General features: G+C 54.6%; 5 protein-coding genes across 5 annotated transcripts; all 5 read left to right on the top strand.

Annotated features, from left to right (window-relative positions):
* The first annotated feature begins 2,283 nt into the window (after window positions 1-2,283).
* Window positions 2,284-3,437, top strand: C8Q71DRAFT_758014 (uncharacterized protein). The gene is made up of 4 exons (XM_047923720.1): window positions 2,284-2,857; window positions 2,907-2,960; window positions 3,015-3,044; window positions 3,097-3,437. The coding sequence occupies exons 1-4, from the start codon at window positions 2,411-2,413 to the stop codon at window positions 3,163-3,165; spliced, it is 600 nt and encodes a 199-aa protein (XP_047778701.1). The 5' UTR covers window positions 2,284-2,410; the 3' UTR covers window positions 3,166-3,437.
* Window positions 3,438-3,757: 320 nt separating this feature from the next.
* C8Q71DRAFT_707716 (uncharacterized protein) lies at window positions 3,758-6,338 on the top strand (the record flags this gene model as incomplete). Its single annotated transcript, XM_047920578.1, has 10 exons — window positions 3,758-4,165; window positions 4,227-4,343; window positions 4,386-4,454; window positions 4,508-4,690; window positions 4,769-5,199; window positions 5,265-5,310; window positions 5,359-5,492; window positions 5,547-5,841; window positions 5,903-5,996; window positions 6,052-6,338. The coding sequence occupies 10 exons, from the start codon at window positions 3,758-3,760 to the stop codon at window positions 6,336-6,338; spliced, it is 2,064 nt and encodes a 687-aa protein (XP_047778702.1).
* A 207-nt stretch (window positions 6,339-6,545) lies between these two features.
* Window positions 6,546-9,794, top strand: C8Q71DRAFT_43067 (Rec8 like protein-domain-containing protein). The gene is made up of 16 exons (XM_047918502.1): window positions 6,546-6,734; window positions 6,787-6,942; window positions 6,997-7,007; window positions 7,066-7,189; window positions 7,242-7,311; window positions 7,359-7,380; window positions 7,438-7,910; window positions 7,968-7,989; window positions 8,040-8,233; window positions 8,298-8,556; window positions 8,608-8,760; window positions 8,816-8,850; window positions 8,900-9,233; window positions 9,287-9,374; window positions 9,432-9,553; window positions 9,611-9,794. The coding sequence occupies exons 1-16, from the start codon at window positions 6,679-6,681 to the stop codon at window positions 9,682-9,684; spliced, it is 2,193 nt and encodes a 730-aa protein (XP_047778703.1). The 5' UTR covers window positions 6,546-6,678; the 3' UTR covers window positions 9,685-9,794.
* A 446-nt stretch (window positions 9,795-10,240) lies between these two features.
* Window positions 10,241-11,168, top strand: C8Q71DRAFT_707997 (NUDIX hydrolase domain-like protein; the record flags this gene model as incomplete). The annotated part of the gene is made up of 4 exons (XM_047920588.1): window positions 10,241-10,391; window positions 10,459-10,794; window positions 10,849-10,962; window positions 11,014-11,168. The coding sequence occupies 4 exons, from the start codon at window positions 10,241-10,243 to the stop codon at window positions 11,166-11,168; spliced, it is 756 nt and encodes a 251-aa protein (XP_047778704.1).
* A 1,230-nt stretch (window positions 11,169-12,398) lies between these two features.
* C8Q71DRAFT_43368 (uncharacterized protein) lies at window positions 12,399-13,325 on the top strand. The gene is made up of 5 exons (XM_047918515.1): window positions 12,399-12,596; window positions 12,661-12,912; window positions 12,986-13,117; window positions 13,175-13,243; window positions 13,298-13,325. Exons 2-4 carry the CDS (start codon window positions 12,664-12,666, stop codon window positions 13,196-13,198), a joined length of 405 nt encoding a protein of 134 aa, XP_047778705.1. The 5' UTR covers window positions 12,399-12,596; window positions 12,661-12,663; the 3' UTR covers window positions 13,199-13,243; window positions 13,298-13,325.
* The last annotated feature ends 1,673 nt before the right edge of the window (window positions 13,326-14,998 follow it).

Genomic DNA, 14,998 nt, shown 5'->3' on the forward strand with positions numbered 1-14,998 from the left:
CACGGCCGTATCAATGGCGCCTTTGCCGACCCGGCAAGGGCCCATGACATGACCTCGCACATATCCACCGCCCTTGTCCGTGTCTACGAGAGTCGCCTCGAAGCTCGTAACGCCCTCACCGAGCTCCACTACGAGGAGGAACCCTACATTGACCAGACTCAGCTCTATGGGGCCCGCCCTCCACCTAGTGAACGCCGGGAGAATAACGAGAGTCGGCGCCCTGATACCCCGCATCCACACCCTGTCCTGGGGACGGTACCTACCTCTCCCGTCTCTACTCGATCGAACCTCGAGACCCCGAACCCCTCGGAGGTTGACGAGAACGAGCCTCCCCACGATGCCGACCCACTCCCGCTCCCCGCCTACGAACCGGTCGAAGGAACGAACCGCATTCCTCTCCGCCAACTGACCACTTCGCCCACGTCATCCTTCCAACCTTCGCCGGAGTCCACGGTATTGGACCTCGTCTCTACCGACTCGGGGATCGCGGTTGCTCAACTGCGCAGGCATCGTGACGGGAGTACAACATTCTTGCCCCCGCCTGATCAAGCTTAGAAAAGTCGACGAGGACGTCGACTCTAGGAAGGGGCTTATGTTACGTCAACGTTTGTTTTCCTTTATTTTGCGCTTGACCGTTGTACTACCTTAGCATGGGCCCAACCCCATGACGCTACGCTTCTAGTCTTCGGACTACTTCGCTGTTCGCTCCGGTCCAACCCGGGGCAGTTCACGTGATCTCTGACTCAGTATGACTCGTCGGGACTCGTCTCTTACTCATACCTGACTCATCGTTTATGACTCGGTCCCTGACTCGTCATGACTCACTTCCCCGCGCTCCTATTGGCTAGGTAGTTGTGACTCGTCCAGGACCTGCCCTGAACTCCCCATGTATATAAGACCAGTGTACAGTAGCGGTCGAACCTTAGTTCGACCTGGTTATCTATTGAAGCTTCACCAGCTCCTTGGATATCAGAAAACTCCCCGCTCGACCTGCTAGACGGACTTAGCAGCGTCTTCGACCATCCTCCCCATCCAAGGACGATTAGAACCTAAGGTCCCTACGTTTAGGGTTAGGTTGAGAGCTAGTGCTCTAGGTGTCACGCTTCGCGTAACAGCAAGGAGCTGTCGGCGGCCTTTACTCGCATGTACCTAGCCAAGGTGCTCGAGATGCAGGGCGATCTTCGTGGCGCAAAGGATCTGAGGAAGATGGCGCCGCCAAGAAAAATTCTCTGTGGGTACAAACGGGTACGATGCAATGCCACTTATTCGTGCGAACAACAAGCTCATGGTACCTCAGTGTCCTGGGCATGATATGCCCCGCGCGGACTTTTCCCTGTGCAAGCGGTGCAAGGTAGCGATAGCCTCGTTGACTCCTCATTGCGAGTCTTGGCTCATGCATTCACATCCAGTCTATATATTATTGTGGCAAAAGTTGTCAGGTATGCTTGCACTGACTGTTACACCGACATGTTCTCATCTTGTGAGCTGATCCACTCTTCAGACGCAAGACTGGCAGCGTCACAAGAAATATTGCAAGCTTGACTAGATCTGCCCTTCTCTGTGCTTTATTACGGTGCAGCACTGCGCGACGTCAGTCAGCTGGGCGTTTAGACAGGTTACGGTGATCTTGTATTTCTTGGTTGATCTATCTCTGTTTGTAGCGCGAAAGTGAGATTATCATTGGTGATAGAACTCGTGCCTGTTCACACCGGACGGTATAACACTGATGTCGCAGACAGCCTGGGCGTGTTGTACAGTACTAATATTGCGGCGCCGATCCACAGTACTACCCTTCAGTCGAGACCTGATCTTCAGCGAATTGGCCAGCAGAACCTTCTCGCGACCTCGAGGTAACTTCCATCCGTGACACGATTGCTCCCATCGCACCCGACCACCGCACTGATACTGTAAGCGGTGTCAGGGTGCGACCGTGTCACGGATGTATACAAGATGTATACGAGACAAGAGGTGGCCGGTGGGCCCTGGGTGGGCCTCTGGTGACCTCGAGATACTTAATCTCATTTCGGATCTCAAGCGATTGAATCTGAAGATCTGGCCACAGTTCGTATATTAATTTCAGCTTAGGGGAGTCCAGGTGTCACGCGGACAAAGCAGGTTGCACGGAGCGCTTACATCGTCAGAACATTGTCAGAACGTGTATATCATCTCGAAATCCGAATATTATCTATTTTCCTGGACCGAACATTGAAAGGCAGCCAATGAGGAGCCGTGCCTTTCAATGTTCGGTCACCGATAATAATTCATGTTCGGATTTCGAGATGATATACTCATTCTAACGATGATCTGAGACTTATCCGACGCCAGACAAAGGGGTTTGTCCGCAGTGTGTACCCTGTCTCCTCAGATCCTCTTGCTTGCACGCCACGTTCAACTTTGACCAAAGCTCGACATGACTGAGCATTCGAAACCAATTCGATACGGCGCAACAATCAATCCGAGCCCCGAGTATGCTGAAGCCATCTCGCAAGGCACATACTTCAACAACACGGCGCAACAACTCATGAAAATTAGCCGCTACGAGGAGGCGGAGCGTCTTCACAAGCAGGCAATCGAGATCAAGGAGCGTGGCTTGGGGAAGGACCACATCACAACCGCGCTCTCATACAACGCGATCGGGGAGACGTACATCCAGATGAAACGTCTGGATGATGCGGAGATGTACCTCCAGAAGGCACTCAACATCCGCGAGGCGAGTCCGCGGGCCATGGACGAGATCGACGCTGCTGTGACCCGCGAGAACTTGGCTGTCGTGTACGAGATGCGTGGTGACCTGCCTCGCGCCAGACAGTTGAGGAGGGTTGGGTCGCCGAACAACATGCTTTGTGCGCATTCTAACGTAAGTCTGACGTTCATCGAGCTCTCTGCCAATGCTCAATCTCGTTCAGTGTGAGCTTTACAATGTAAAGCGCAGCAATCTGCTGCAGTGCGGTGGCTGCAAGGTGTGCACTAACCCTTCCGTTCTGACGGACTCGTACTCAGCGTCTTCTTCGCAGTCGATCTACTATTGCGGGAGAGAATGTCAGGTCCGTATCGCTGTCCTATGTTGTGTACTCCGCATGCTGAGACGACGAACAGTCGAAAGACTGGAAGCGACACAAGAAATACTGCAAGCGTACTGCCGCTGCGGAGGGCTTGGAGGCCTGAACTCGACGTTGCTTCCGCACACCCGCCCGCACCTGCTCTCTCTCATCATCGGCCTCTCGTGCATTACGTCCCAGACTCGGATTCCAGATTTCACACACCCACATTTCCTAGTCCACTGCTCTCTGTAGTCTTCCCATGAGTGAGTGGCCCGAAGTCTGCTCACAGTATAGCTAAAAGACCTCGACTCCGAGACTCCTCTCTGTATTAGTATCCTATCCGTTCAGTTGTAGTATATTGCATCAATACACTCCCATGTCCGATCGTCTGCTTTCTATAACGTCGCGTTATGGCCAGGTTATGGCTGATTTACGTGAGAACTCGTCGAGTTTCGTGATCATAATGCAACGGCTTTGCGAGATAGTATTTTATAGCGTAAGGAAGGCTTTGGTGCCCGGGCCAGAACTGCGACACTGAGTGTGGCTGCGCAAATCTCCCGTCCGGCGCTTCCGATTCACCCATCACGCAGTGACGCACAGCGTGAGCATGTCAGCTCGTTTGCCTGCAACAGAATGCGAAGGACCGTCGTCTGTCTCCGACTACTCAAGTCCGTGCTGCCTGACCGAGCTTACCCGCGTCCATCCTCTACGCCACCATGAGCTCCAGTTCGCAGCGCCCGCCGAATGCCAGCCCCAAGCCGTCCCAGCAGTTCCTGCCACCACCGACACACCCGTCGGTGCGGAATGCACAATCCTCTCCTGCGGCGTATGCAACGAGGCGAGTGCCTCCGAGTCCTCCTAGCCCAAGGCCTACGCCGCCTTCGAGGCCGGTGCCGCCTCACCCGGAACCGTCCGCTACTGCGAGCTCGCCTGCGCTGGATGCACACGTTGTGCAGCCTGAGACGGCTACGCCTGGCACGCTCGAGCACGAGCCGTCGGAGGGTACCGATGCGGACTCGCCTACAGAAGTGAAAGAGGAGGACGAAGAGGTGCTATCTGAGGTGCAGCTGCGAGAGTTGTATGACGATGAGGAGATCGAGAGGTTCTTGCGTCTGTTCTCTGCTGTGAGCAGTGACCTGCCCGCTTATACTTGAGTCGTGCTGACTGAGAGGCGCATGCGGGAAGTATGTGCGTGAGGCTAGGGTCGCGCATCCTGCGGGGAGTGGCTCGCAGACAAGCGATGGTAGGCAAAGCGAGCATTCCTCACCCGAATTGGTAGTAGTACCGGGCGGAGACGAAGACGTTGAGTCGGACGGATGGGTAGAGCTCAATGAGGACGCGGAGGAAGCGGAGGCACCCCCGCTGCCTCCTCGCCCTGACGCAGATCTTTGCTTGTCAGAGAGGATCGTAATGGTGAGTGCTCAGACAAGCCCAGACGTTCCGAAATACTGATCCAAAGTTGTCAGGATTACCTGTTACCTCTACTACCCCCACAACAACAAAGACCACCTGCGTTCACAATGAGACGGCTCTACTTGACCGCCGAACGCCTGTATCTAGCCACGATACCTGCGTATGAACATCTGGCCAAACGGCTCGTACACCTATCCTCCTGGACGGACTGGAACACGAGTTTCATCTATTGCTCTGTTAGTCGACTCCGTCTCGCCTCTTCCCCAGCCTGCTCTGCGTCGGTGAGTCCACAAACTCACCCGTGTCTTTCGTAGGCCTATTGGTTCTTGTGGTATCACAACTTCCTGCTTCCTGCTCTCGTGCTCCGGGTGCTGTACGCCCTCATCCGCCGCAAGCTCTTGCCCTACCCGAACCTCCAGGAGCTCCGCCAGCACCGACTCGATGTAGAACGCGCAAAGGAGTTCAGCGCGACCGTCACAGCCCGTCTCGTTGCTGCACCGACGTACGACGTGCAAGACGTCTGGCGGCTCGTTCAAGACTTCCACAGGTCTAGAAAGCTCAAGAAGGCCGCTAGAAACAACGCAGCCGCCAAAGATTCCGAGCAAGATGGCAACGAGCCCGAAGCGAAGCCAGAGGAGCCTCCGCTCCCGGAGAAACCTGAAGTGGCTGAGGCAGAGACCGATATCAAACGGGAGCTTCTGGCAGCACTCAACTACATTGCAGACCTTCACGAGAGGGTCAAGAAGTATGTTTGCTACTACACTACCGACAATGTGTCTCAGAAGCAGGCTAATTGTTCATGTGCTCAAGTATCTTCATGTGGCGCCGCCCGATGTCGTCCCTGCTTTACGGGTTGGTAAGTAACAGTCTATTGTTGAAGTCAGCAGTTGCTGAGCCCCCACAGGCTTTGTTCTTCGCCTTCTTAACGGCATTGCTTCCTGCGAAATACCTGTCGAAGCTCCTTGGCCTCGCGATAGGCATCGTCTTCTGGCTTGTAGTGCCTATCCTTTTGGCGATCCCCCCGTCGAGGCGCGTGAAGTGAGTGACTACTACGCGTCTGCATGGCATACGTCAGGCTCATGTGTGCATTAGGTATCCGCCTCTCCTCACCGACGTCCCTACCGACGCGGAATATGCGATGGAGCTCATTTCGCAGCGCGTTGCGCGTGGTTTGGATGTCAAGCCGAAGTCCCGAACACCGAAGCTGGGCTCCTCTTCGCTGGACGCTGACAGGCTCTCATTGAGGACGGAAGAAGGCGACAAATCAATTCACTCGTTTGATTCTTCGAGGTCCTCTGAGCCCGGCAAATGGCGGAAATGGGCAGGTCGCGTTGATACAAGCAAGACGATCGCCAAAGATGCTACGAAGCTCTTCAAGAATGGGCAGGTGGGTCCCTTCGTTCACCGAGTCTCCTTGAGAGTTCGATACATAGCTTTGATCATCACAGTGGAAAACCCCAGAAAACTGGTCAGCCCTGAATCCGCTGGCTGCCAAGGTAGCTATGCCGGGTGGTGCTCTAGAGTCTCGGCTTCAGACGTACAGTGAGTGCTCCTTATGAATGGCCGGTAGTGGTATTGCTATAACGGGACATGACAGCGTTCCCCGCGCAATATGCGATGGCGTCCGGACTGATCACTCTGACACCTGATGCGCTTTTCTTCACGCCTCTGCTGTCTTCCACGGCGAGAGTCGCTATTCCATCGGATGCGATAGGCGGCATCAAACGAACCAGTCCCATGAGGGGACTTAACGTCCGCTGGTTCCGCCACCACGACGATGGTCGGGATGAAGAGCGCGAAGAAAAGTTCCTCTGGGTGGGCGACCGCGACGAGCTCTTTGCCCGACTGGTAGCGTGGGGCGGACACCGCTGGATGAATGTCTGATGGAGGAGCGTGTATTACCTGTACGTCCGGTTTGTTTCTGTTGTTGTAATGTGGCACCGCGCATCGCATTATGGACGCTTCTGTATTATGCAGGTGTTCTAGAAGTACGTCAATGCCAGGCTCAGACCATTCTGTGTCATCCCGCTGCGACAGCATGAGGGGGGAGCTCGCCTTCACTCCAGCAACTTTGTTCCGTCATCCCCAACGCTCGCTGACCCGGCTACCCTCGCCGCCGTTGTTCACCAACGACGACGCCCGACGCTCAGGTGCTCTGAACGCGTCTTTGCTCACTCAGCGCTGTGGCAGCTGCTCGCCTCACTTCGTTGCTTGATATTGTACGATGTTCTTTACACCTGAACTGCTCGAGAGACGAGAGAGCGGCTTTGGCTTGCTGTGGTGCGTGCGATTTGTCTCTACGAAGGGTGCGGTCGTTCAGGGCGTATCACAGGCTAGCTGCTACTCTCGGTGCCAAGTCATCCTTCAAGAAACTGCCCAAACGTTCCGTGCTGACTGCTGATATTGCTCAACTATGTGATCTCATTGCGGAGCCTCCTGAACCACTGGCCCTCAGATTGTCGAGCAACCTCATGATCGGTGTGGCCCGGTAAGCACTTTGTATCCTTCTCCCCGCATATATGCGCTGAGTTGATGCTTGTAGAGTCTACAAAGGTACTAGACACAGTTGCTATTGTAGGTGTTTGTCTGATAACCGCGATACGATGTACAGTCAAACAGGAGATATTCTACTCCGATGTGACCACTTGCTATAACACACTCAAGAAGGCCGTAGCTGATCTGCACACGGCGTCTTTGGGTGCTGCGGAGCTGCAAGCTGCTCAAGCCAGTCTACGGTGCGATATTCCGTACCGCTGACAACAGATGACAGAGCTGAAGGTAGGTTAGGCCAGACGTTCTGACCCTCGCTGTGGACCCAGGCGCTGCGTTTGCCATTGACTTCGGCAACATATTCGGAGTGAGTGCTTGTATATTACGCTGTATCGGGTACTGACCACGGTAAAGGATTGGGAAGACATTAGACCACGTAGGACGCTATCTGGATTTCAGATTGTGCCGGTCTGAAATGAGTATGTACTCACAGCAGGCAGAGCTGGATCTGACGAGGAAGATTCCGACGATGAATTCGACCCTAAAACCAAGAAAGCCAAAGGAAAACAGAAGGCAAGAGAGAAGCCCCCTTCATTTGTCTCCGAGAACGTTCGCGCCAACCTGCACACGCTCGACGAGCACCACGAGCACCTGCTCTCCCAGTCCTTCGACGCCTCCTTCGGCGGAACCGGTTTCGGGGCACCCATGCCCGCGTCGCAGATGGAGGGTGGACTAGCATTCAGTGACGACGTCTTTGGCTTGCACGATGGAATGGACCTAGGCGACATCGGCGACGAGTTAGCGAGGGAGCTAGGTGAAGGTTGGGGGGCGCCTGTAGATCCACTGGGCGGGGACGACCTCTTTGCTACTGGCCAGCTCGACGCCGGCCTGGGAATGGACTTTGAATTCGAGGGTGCTCAGTCGTTTGGTGCGGGGCCTAATACGGATAGCACGCCTAGTGTGCGGGTGCGTGCATTTGATATGGACGCGGTCAAGCTATACTGATGCATATACTTACCGAAGCCGCAAGCGCGAGAGAACGGAGGTGAGACGGCACATGTTCTGTTGCCGTACCAGAACTCACTTTCGATGCAGAGGGTATCCAGCCAGATGGCTCTATCATAGTGCCACTGATGCCCTTCAGTCCCATCCAAGGCGAAGATGTCGAGATGCAGCCGAACCCCGACGATCCCCTTCAGGCTGAGGCTCCAACTAAGCCGCAGAAGAAGGCAAAGCGCGTCAGACTTTTGCTCGACGCGCGGACAGAACTTACAGATGAGGAACTGAAGGTGGGCATTCGCTGTCTGACAGATCAACATATGTGTTGATGAAAGTCAATATCTTATATCTTAGGCCGCTCGAGCGAACTATATGGAGGGACAAGAGACTATCCGGCAAGAGCTCGTACACAAGAAGTTCGAGAAGGAGAGTGGCAAAATAATGGAAGAGCTGATTTGGGGCGTCCCATCTGGGAGTAAGTCGATGAAACGAGTCTCACGGACTTCTTTCGCTGAGCTAACGGTACGTATAGTGCAAGCCCCTGTTCTGGTCGACTTCTGGATGCAAAATTTCAAGCTGCAGGTAGAAGCTCGCGCTGCATCAATGCAGGATAGTGAGTCCGAAGTAGATGCAAACAAGACATTGCCTCAATTAGCTCGAATAGCACAACCACCACATAAGCGTAGGCGGATAGCGCATGAAGAGTTCCAGGATGGGAACGCTCTTGACGAAGGCTTTGGAGCGCCTCCGGACGCAGACTTCGGCGTGAACGCAGACATGGGTTTCATGATGGACAACAACGAACCTGCTGGCTTTGGTTGGTATTTTGAGGTGCCCGCTTGACGCTGCGCTGACAAGGTTGCGTGTATCAGGTGGCGACTACAACTCAAGGATGCGTTCTTCGGAGGTCAGTTCTAATTCCCGTGCCACTAGCGTTATGTGTAACTGTTTGATAGGAACCCGGCGTCGCGCGAAGAGTATCCCGTCCACCGTCGCTCATCGGAAGCCAATTCGAGATGCCTGGGGTCGGCTTGGGCTTCACGTCCGGGTCCCAGCGGAGCGCTCTCTTCCCATGGGACAACGCCGGCGCGAGCTCCTCTGTCGGTGGGCCTCTAGAGTTTGGTCAGGATGGCAGCGCCAGGCGCAGTCTCGGCCGCGCGGATACTAGGTTGAGAGGCAGTTCGTTGAGCAGCAGACATGGGAGCCCCATGCTTGGTGGGCGCGTCCCAGAGTCCCCAGCGGACTTCGGGGGGAGAAGCGCATTGAGTGGCGAAGGCTTTGAATTCGAATGTAAGCGCGTCCTTGGTGGATGAAGTAGTCCTGGCTGACGTTTTCTGGCTTAGTGCCTGGGGAGGAGTCAATGGCGAACGAGTCCCAGTTGTCGGACATGAACACTCTGACACTAGAGCGGAACTCGCACAACTTCCTAGAGTCAGTGGCGTATGTTGAAACGAAGGAAAATGAATTGCTCACCGTCGTATGCGACAGGTATGCCAAGATGCAGCTGAAGACGTTCCCGTCGGCGACCTCCACACTCACCTTCGACGACGTCGTACCGAAGCAGACCAGTACCCCGCACGTAGCCGCGGCAGCGTTCTATCATTGCCTCGGTACGTCGATTCGGATTTGTTAGGGGATCGCTTGCTCATAGCCCATCCTTGGGATAGTCCTAGCGACGAAGAATCTAGTCGGTGTCGCCCAGGAAGCTCCATACGGGACGCTGAGCATCACGGTGAAGTGATTGTAGGTCTATGTGTTCAGAATGCCCGTGTGTGGTGAGTGTGACCTGAGTGCGACGCTCTGTATCGTATGCCCGATCGCGAATGGCTGAATTACAATAATTGATGCGTCGTAGCGTACCTTTTGCACCTCGCAGTTTGTCCTGATGTTTGGTTGCTCTATTTAGTCCCATACTATATACGCTCTTGGCAGCGGCGGGTAAGTCCTGTACCAAGACAGTGATGTTGTTCACTTTCTCTGGGCCATTTTTATTCGACCGCAGTGAGATTGCATGCCGTACTGGTCATATTCAGTGCACGAGGTTGCACGATGAGAGGAGACAGAAGCGCTGTCAAAGTCAAGTGGGAAAGTGGTATCATGGAGGAGCTTAACCGTATCCTCCATCCGCCCACCGGCATGGCAGCGACAGTGGGTTATCAGCGCTCTATAGACACATCGCACCACGTCGGATTTTGGCCAGGTCAAGGCAGTATATGATGAGGCGACAATTCGGCCTTGTCCTGTCCCGCACCATCCGAGTCCCTCACACCCGTGCCTTGCGTCGTCCCGCGTCCACCATGTCCTCTCGTGCAGTCGAAGCATCCCGCGCCGTGCTCTCCTCCATCGACTTGTCCAACTATGACCCGGAGCAAATGAGGTTGATGGACGAGCGATGCATCCTGGTCGATGAGCAGGATCGCGCTCTCGGTGCAGCGGACAAGAAGACCTGTGCGTTCTCTGGTCGGCGATACTCCTCATGTCTTCCATACTCAGTCCAGGACGCATGGCATTACAGGCCATCTGATGGAAAACATCAACAAGGGCCTCTTGCACCGTGCTTTCTCCGCGTTCGTCTTCAGGCCTGACGATGGCAAGCTACTGCTGCAGCAGCGGGCGACGGAGAAGATCACCTTCCCGGATATGTGGACCAACACGTGCTGCTCGCACCCGCTGGACGACTTCGAGGAGGAGAAGGTGGAGAAGGACCAGCTCGGCGTGAGGGTCGCCGCTGTGCGCAAGCTCGAGCACGAGCTGGGGATCCCGCGGGAGCAGACCCCTGTCGACCAGTTCCAATACCTCACACGGATACATTACCTAGCTCCGTCGAGCGGTATATGGGGAGAGCATGAGGGTGAGTACGCGTATATTTTCGGTTGCAACGACTTGGGTGCTGAGCGTAGGCCAGTTGACTACATTCTCTTCATCACCGCCAACGTCACTGTCACGCCGAACCTCAACGAGATCCGCGACCACAAGTACGTCGACAAGGCGGAGCTGCAGGCGATGTTCAACGACCCAGGTAGGTGTCTCCCATCACCTACTACGTCCCAGGCTGACAACACGCGCGCAGCAAACACCTTCACGCCATGGTTCAAGCTCATTGCGCGCGACTTCCTCTTCGGCTGGTGGGACGAGCTGCTCGCGCGTCGGGGAAGCGACGGTCTCGTCAACGCGAAAAGCTTGAAGGGCATCGTGGACGGCAGCAAGGTCGTAAGCATGGTCTAGATGATCTACCGCAACGAGTGTATTGCATATCTATATAGAGTTCATTTGGGATGGATGATGTGGGTCATAACAGATATTTGACTCGGATTCCCCGGAGGCCCGCCGCCATTCCGACAAGGTTCCATTAATCGGTTGCTGTGGTGCGAGTCTGTTCAGATGATCAGGTCGGCGGTGTTCATCATACTCAGTGGCTTCGAATTACTGAGAGTCGCTCGACATAGAAAAGCTCTTGTCAGTGAGGCGTTGCTCGGCGATGCAATGCTGCACTTCTAAGGTTCAGTTACGTGCCGCGACACAATCTCACTGGCGAAGGCATACACATTCGAAAGAATGGAAGTTCCTATATCATCGCGCTATACACTGCCGGGCCGCCCCTGAAGCCTTTCTCTTACTCGATACAGCTTTCAGCCATCAATGAGAGAGGTATGCCTGGCGCCATTCGCGCAGGGGCAACCGTTCGGGCAGGGATCTCTATCGACATGCCGTACGTCGTCTTCAGTCTGCTACCTGATTTCAGCCCGCTCACTTGTCTGTTCGTGTGCGCTCATATAGGCTACTTGGGCTGCAATGCATGCGCGACTGGCGCTGCGTGGCTCTCGAATTTCGACAGCAGCATTGCTATGGAACGAACGGGACATAGCTTTTGTTGAGAAGCTTCTGGCTGAACAAGGATAACGTACGTGCACTGGTAGGTGGTCTGTGGGGGCAGCTCGTCGGGCATCGGCCACGAGTTTGTCGACCATGCTGCGCCGAACCCTGCACGTTGCTGTACCACTCACGCCCGCCTCGCCACGCTCCCATGCCGGGGTGCATACACGACCGGTAGCTCACGATTGAGATGACCCAGGTACGAGGGTGCCGCATGGTTCGCACATGTTCGACGTTTCGAGCAGGGATCAGCCGCCCGTCACGGAGCTGACAGTGAATTCGTTGAAACATGACAAAATCCGCTATTTTCCGCGACATTCAAGATCTAGAATAGGCGATGTCCTGGTCAGAGGGCGAGCAAAGCCCAGACTGCTTGCGCGACGACATCGTTGAGCAAAATACACGGTCGTTCATCGTCTACGCTGTCGAGCGCTCACCTTAATCGTACAGGCCCACCGTGGTCCTGACAGCTCAGGCTGTGCAAGGGTCCCCGAGATTCATGGGAGCGTACCCAGCCCGCATGTGTCTTTGGTTCCTTTCCTAGGTCTCCCGTACCAAGAACGCTCGCTGCACAGCAGCCTGTTCCGTATGCTCCTCTATCCGGGGAGCATACGACATCTCTCTACGCACGAGAAGCTCCTGGTCGGTGCGGGCGGCGCGTTTCAGCCCATCGTTCGACCTGTACAATGCCGTAGGTCCGAGCCTATGAGGGTCCATCGAGAGCTATCTACCTATCGGACATGACTAAATACAGCCGCTCGAAAGCCTCAAGGGCAAACGGTGAGTACTTCGCTTGCAGTGCCTCGCATCCAGTCGGCCCCGTTCTGAATGGCGCCGCTCATAGGCAATGCACAAGAAGAACAGCATGGCCACGGTACTCAGCCCGCTTGTCACCCTTGCAGCTGTCCGACATCATGCACAAGACAGCTATATTTTATTGTTCGTCGGAGTCCTACTGGAGAGCCGCGCACTGCCTGTCAGTAGTGCAGTATTTGTTGGGGAAAACGAGAGGCATTCAAGTTCTGGGTCGCTCCACCCAATCGTCGAAGCATCTATAACGCACCACCAGGGATTGTCACTAGCGCTACAGCAGGACGTACGTGCTGCTTCCTTGCTCGGCTATGCACTGTCTATTCATATGCTTAATGCTATGCGCCCATCATGTCCAGCGGTTGTCTTCCCCGAACGCTTATAAGGAGGTAATACATCTGGTTTTCATTTCGCCCACTCCTTCCGGCAGTCTGCCATTAGTGCTTCGTTGGGTTCATGTCTTCAAACTATCAGCCTGCGTATGTCGATGCGTAAGTCCTTACCCAAGTTGCTCTCTGCTTCATCTTCACAGCCCGGCGCACTGGCAGGAGCAACAACGAGCTTCGTGTTGATGATGGAGCTGGGTATGGTATGCCGTTACCATGGGGTCAGGGCGCGTGCGTACTATGGTCTGCGTCAATTAACCACGGTGTTCATATCTGCGTACGCAGGCACAGCCCGTATTCATGCCCTCAGCAAGCGTATGTTGCGTAAGTCAGACAGCCGGTTCTTTCAATATGGTGTGCTCAACGTCTATCCGTACTATAGAACCTCACCTGTCCAAGATGAACACATGTCTGCAGCGTAGGACTTGGCGTCCATCCGGATAGAGTGCTGGCTGAATATGGTCATGATGACAGTCAATATGCCTCTCCGACTTCGTATCTAGCGTGAGCGTATCCACTCGTAATGCCCGTACCTTACAAGCTAATATTTCGCCAGGCCCCCACTTACATCGGACTGTAATGGCAGCTGGTCCCCCTCTGCAAGGTACACCTCACTTACTACGAAGCCTACGACTTCCCACACTCTCGTGCTAGCTATTCCCCGCTGCTTCCCGAGGATCCGCCCGAACGCCGGTAGGCCTCTTGTCTGCCCATGTCGACAGTGTATGAAGGCATGGTATAGGTACAGCATTCCGATGACGCCAAGCATGTCGTCTCCAAGTGACGCGTTGAGTGCATCTCTGCAGCCGTGGGTTCTGTTCAATTCAATCTATGACAAGGAGAAAATGATATAGGACTTGTCCTTATAGGCTTCGACAAGAGTCTATGCAGCTCGTTCGAGAGTGAGTAGACATAGTATATTTAACGGTGCTTATGCTGAGTCTACGTCAGCCTGCTTGACACTCGAGATAGGCTGACAGATGGGTTACGCTTGCCGGTGGTTGAGGACGAGGGCGACTCCAGAGGTTGGATGAATAAACCTTCGGCGACATTAGGGCCCCCTCGAGACAACCCTGCCGGTTGTTTTTCTTGCTGCATCATCGCTTGATCTTTCCTATACCATTGATACCATACCGCCATGGGCGCCTCCACAAATGACCCTACTACGCGCTGCTATGCCCCGATACCCCACTACCATACTTTGGCTTGGACGCCTCTCCCGATAACAACTTGTGAATGGATGTTCTCTCCGATGAAGGACTCATATGGATCGTGTTACAGTTGATACATGCGTACAACCTCAGGGGGCTCTCGCGACTGTTGACCTTGAGCATCATGTCACACCCTCCCAGAGACTCGAAACCTGGACACCCGTCCATTCACAAGGACGCATCACAGCAGTTGATGATGTGAGTAACCACATGCATTCTCTGCCATTTAATTCCCACTCACCGACTGATGCACAGCTAGCAGTGCCAATACTGTGGAATAAGTTCATTGTCCTCGCGATGCGTCACCGTCCGACGTCTCCCAGTCATGAGGCCTTGAAGCTTAGGCCTAGGCTATACGACCGCCCTCCTCCCCTCAGGAAGGTTGTGTTGAGAGTCTGCCTAGGGGAGACTATAGGCAGCCACTCCTTGCGTGCTGTTTACGTTCACATAGCTTCTGTCTACCGTCAAACTGCGGACCCGAATATGCGGTGAATTCCTTTTAGTTCCTGTGGCGATCTGAGTACTGGATAACTAAGCTCCATAGTCTGGACACAGCCGGACCTAGGCATGCCAAACGCCCAGGGCCACCAGTGGGCAGAATACCAATTTGACAAAGTATGGGCAGGCTGTGCGATGTTTCGCCATCAGCATCGAGACACTCAGTGTCCCTGACCCTCATGAGATCACCGTTCGCCACTCACTATGCCTGAAGAAGCCGCTCCCTGTCAACTTGCGCTCTGTCTCGTCTGCGGATGAATCCGGGGTGATTGATTCC

This window comes from Rhodofomes roseus (assembly GCF_022264815.1).
Source record: "Rhodofomes roseus strain CIRM-BRFM 1785 chromosome Unknown C8Q71scaffold_10, whole genome shotgun sequence".
Taxonomy (NCBI): domain Eukaryota; kingdom Fungi; phylum Basidiomycota; class Agaricomycetes; order Polyporales; family Fomitopsidaceae; genus Rhodofomes; species Rhodofomes roseus.

Bases quoted from the DNA above. Each gene is read 5' to 3' on its own strand.
- C8Q71DRAFT_43067 (XM_047918502.1), top strand. From the start codon at position 6,679: ATGTTCTTTACACCTGAACTGCTCGAGAGACGAGAGAGCGGCTTTGGC. The intron at 6,735-6,786 runs GTGCGTGCGATT...GGCGTATCACAG, and splicing joins AGCGGCTTTGGCTTGCTGTG to GCTAGCTGCTACTCTCGGTG. The intron at 7,190-7,241 runs GTGCGATATTCC...AAGGTAGGTTAG, and splicing joins GCTGCTCAAGCCAGTCTACG to GCCAGACGTTCTGACCCTCG.
- C8Q71DRAFT_43368 (XM_047918515.1), top strand. From the start codon at position 12,664: ATGCACAAGAAGAACAGCATGGCCACGGTACTCAGCCCGCTTGTCACC. The intron at 12,913-12,985 runs GTACGTGCTGCT...CATCATGTCCAG, and splicing joins CACTAGCGCTACAGCAGGAC to CGGTTGTCTTCCCCGAACGC. The intron at 13,118-13,174 runs GTAAGTCCTTAC...GCGCACTGGCAG, and splicing joins CAGCCTGCGTATGTCGATGC to GAGCAACAACGAGCTTCGTG.
- C8Q71DRAFT_758014 (XM_047923720.1), top strand. From the start codon at position 2,411: ATGACTGAGCATTCGAAACCAATTCGATACGGCGCAACAATCAATCCG. The intron at 2,858-2,906 runs GTAAGTCTGACG...AATCTCGTTCAG, and splicing joins TGCTTTGTGCGCATTCTAAC to TGTGAGCTTTACAATGTAAA. The intron at 2,961-3,014 runs GTGTGCACTAAC...TCTTCTTCGCAG, and splicing joins TGCAGTGCGGTGGCTGCAAG to TCGATCTACTATTGCGGGAG.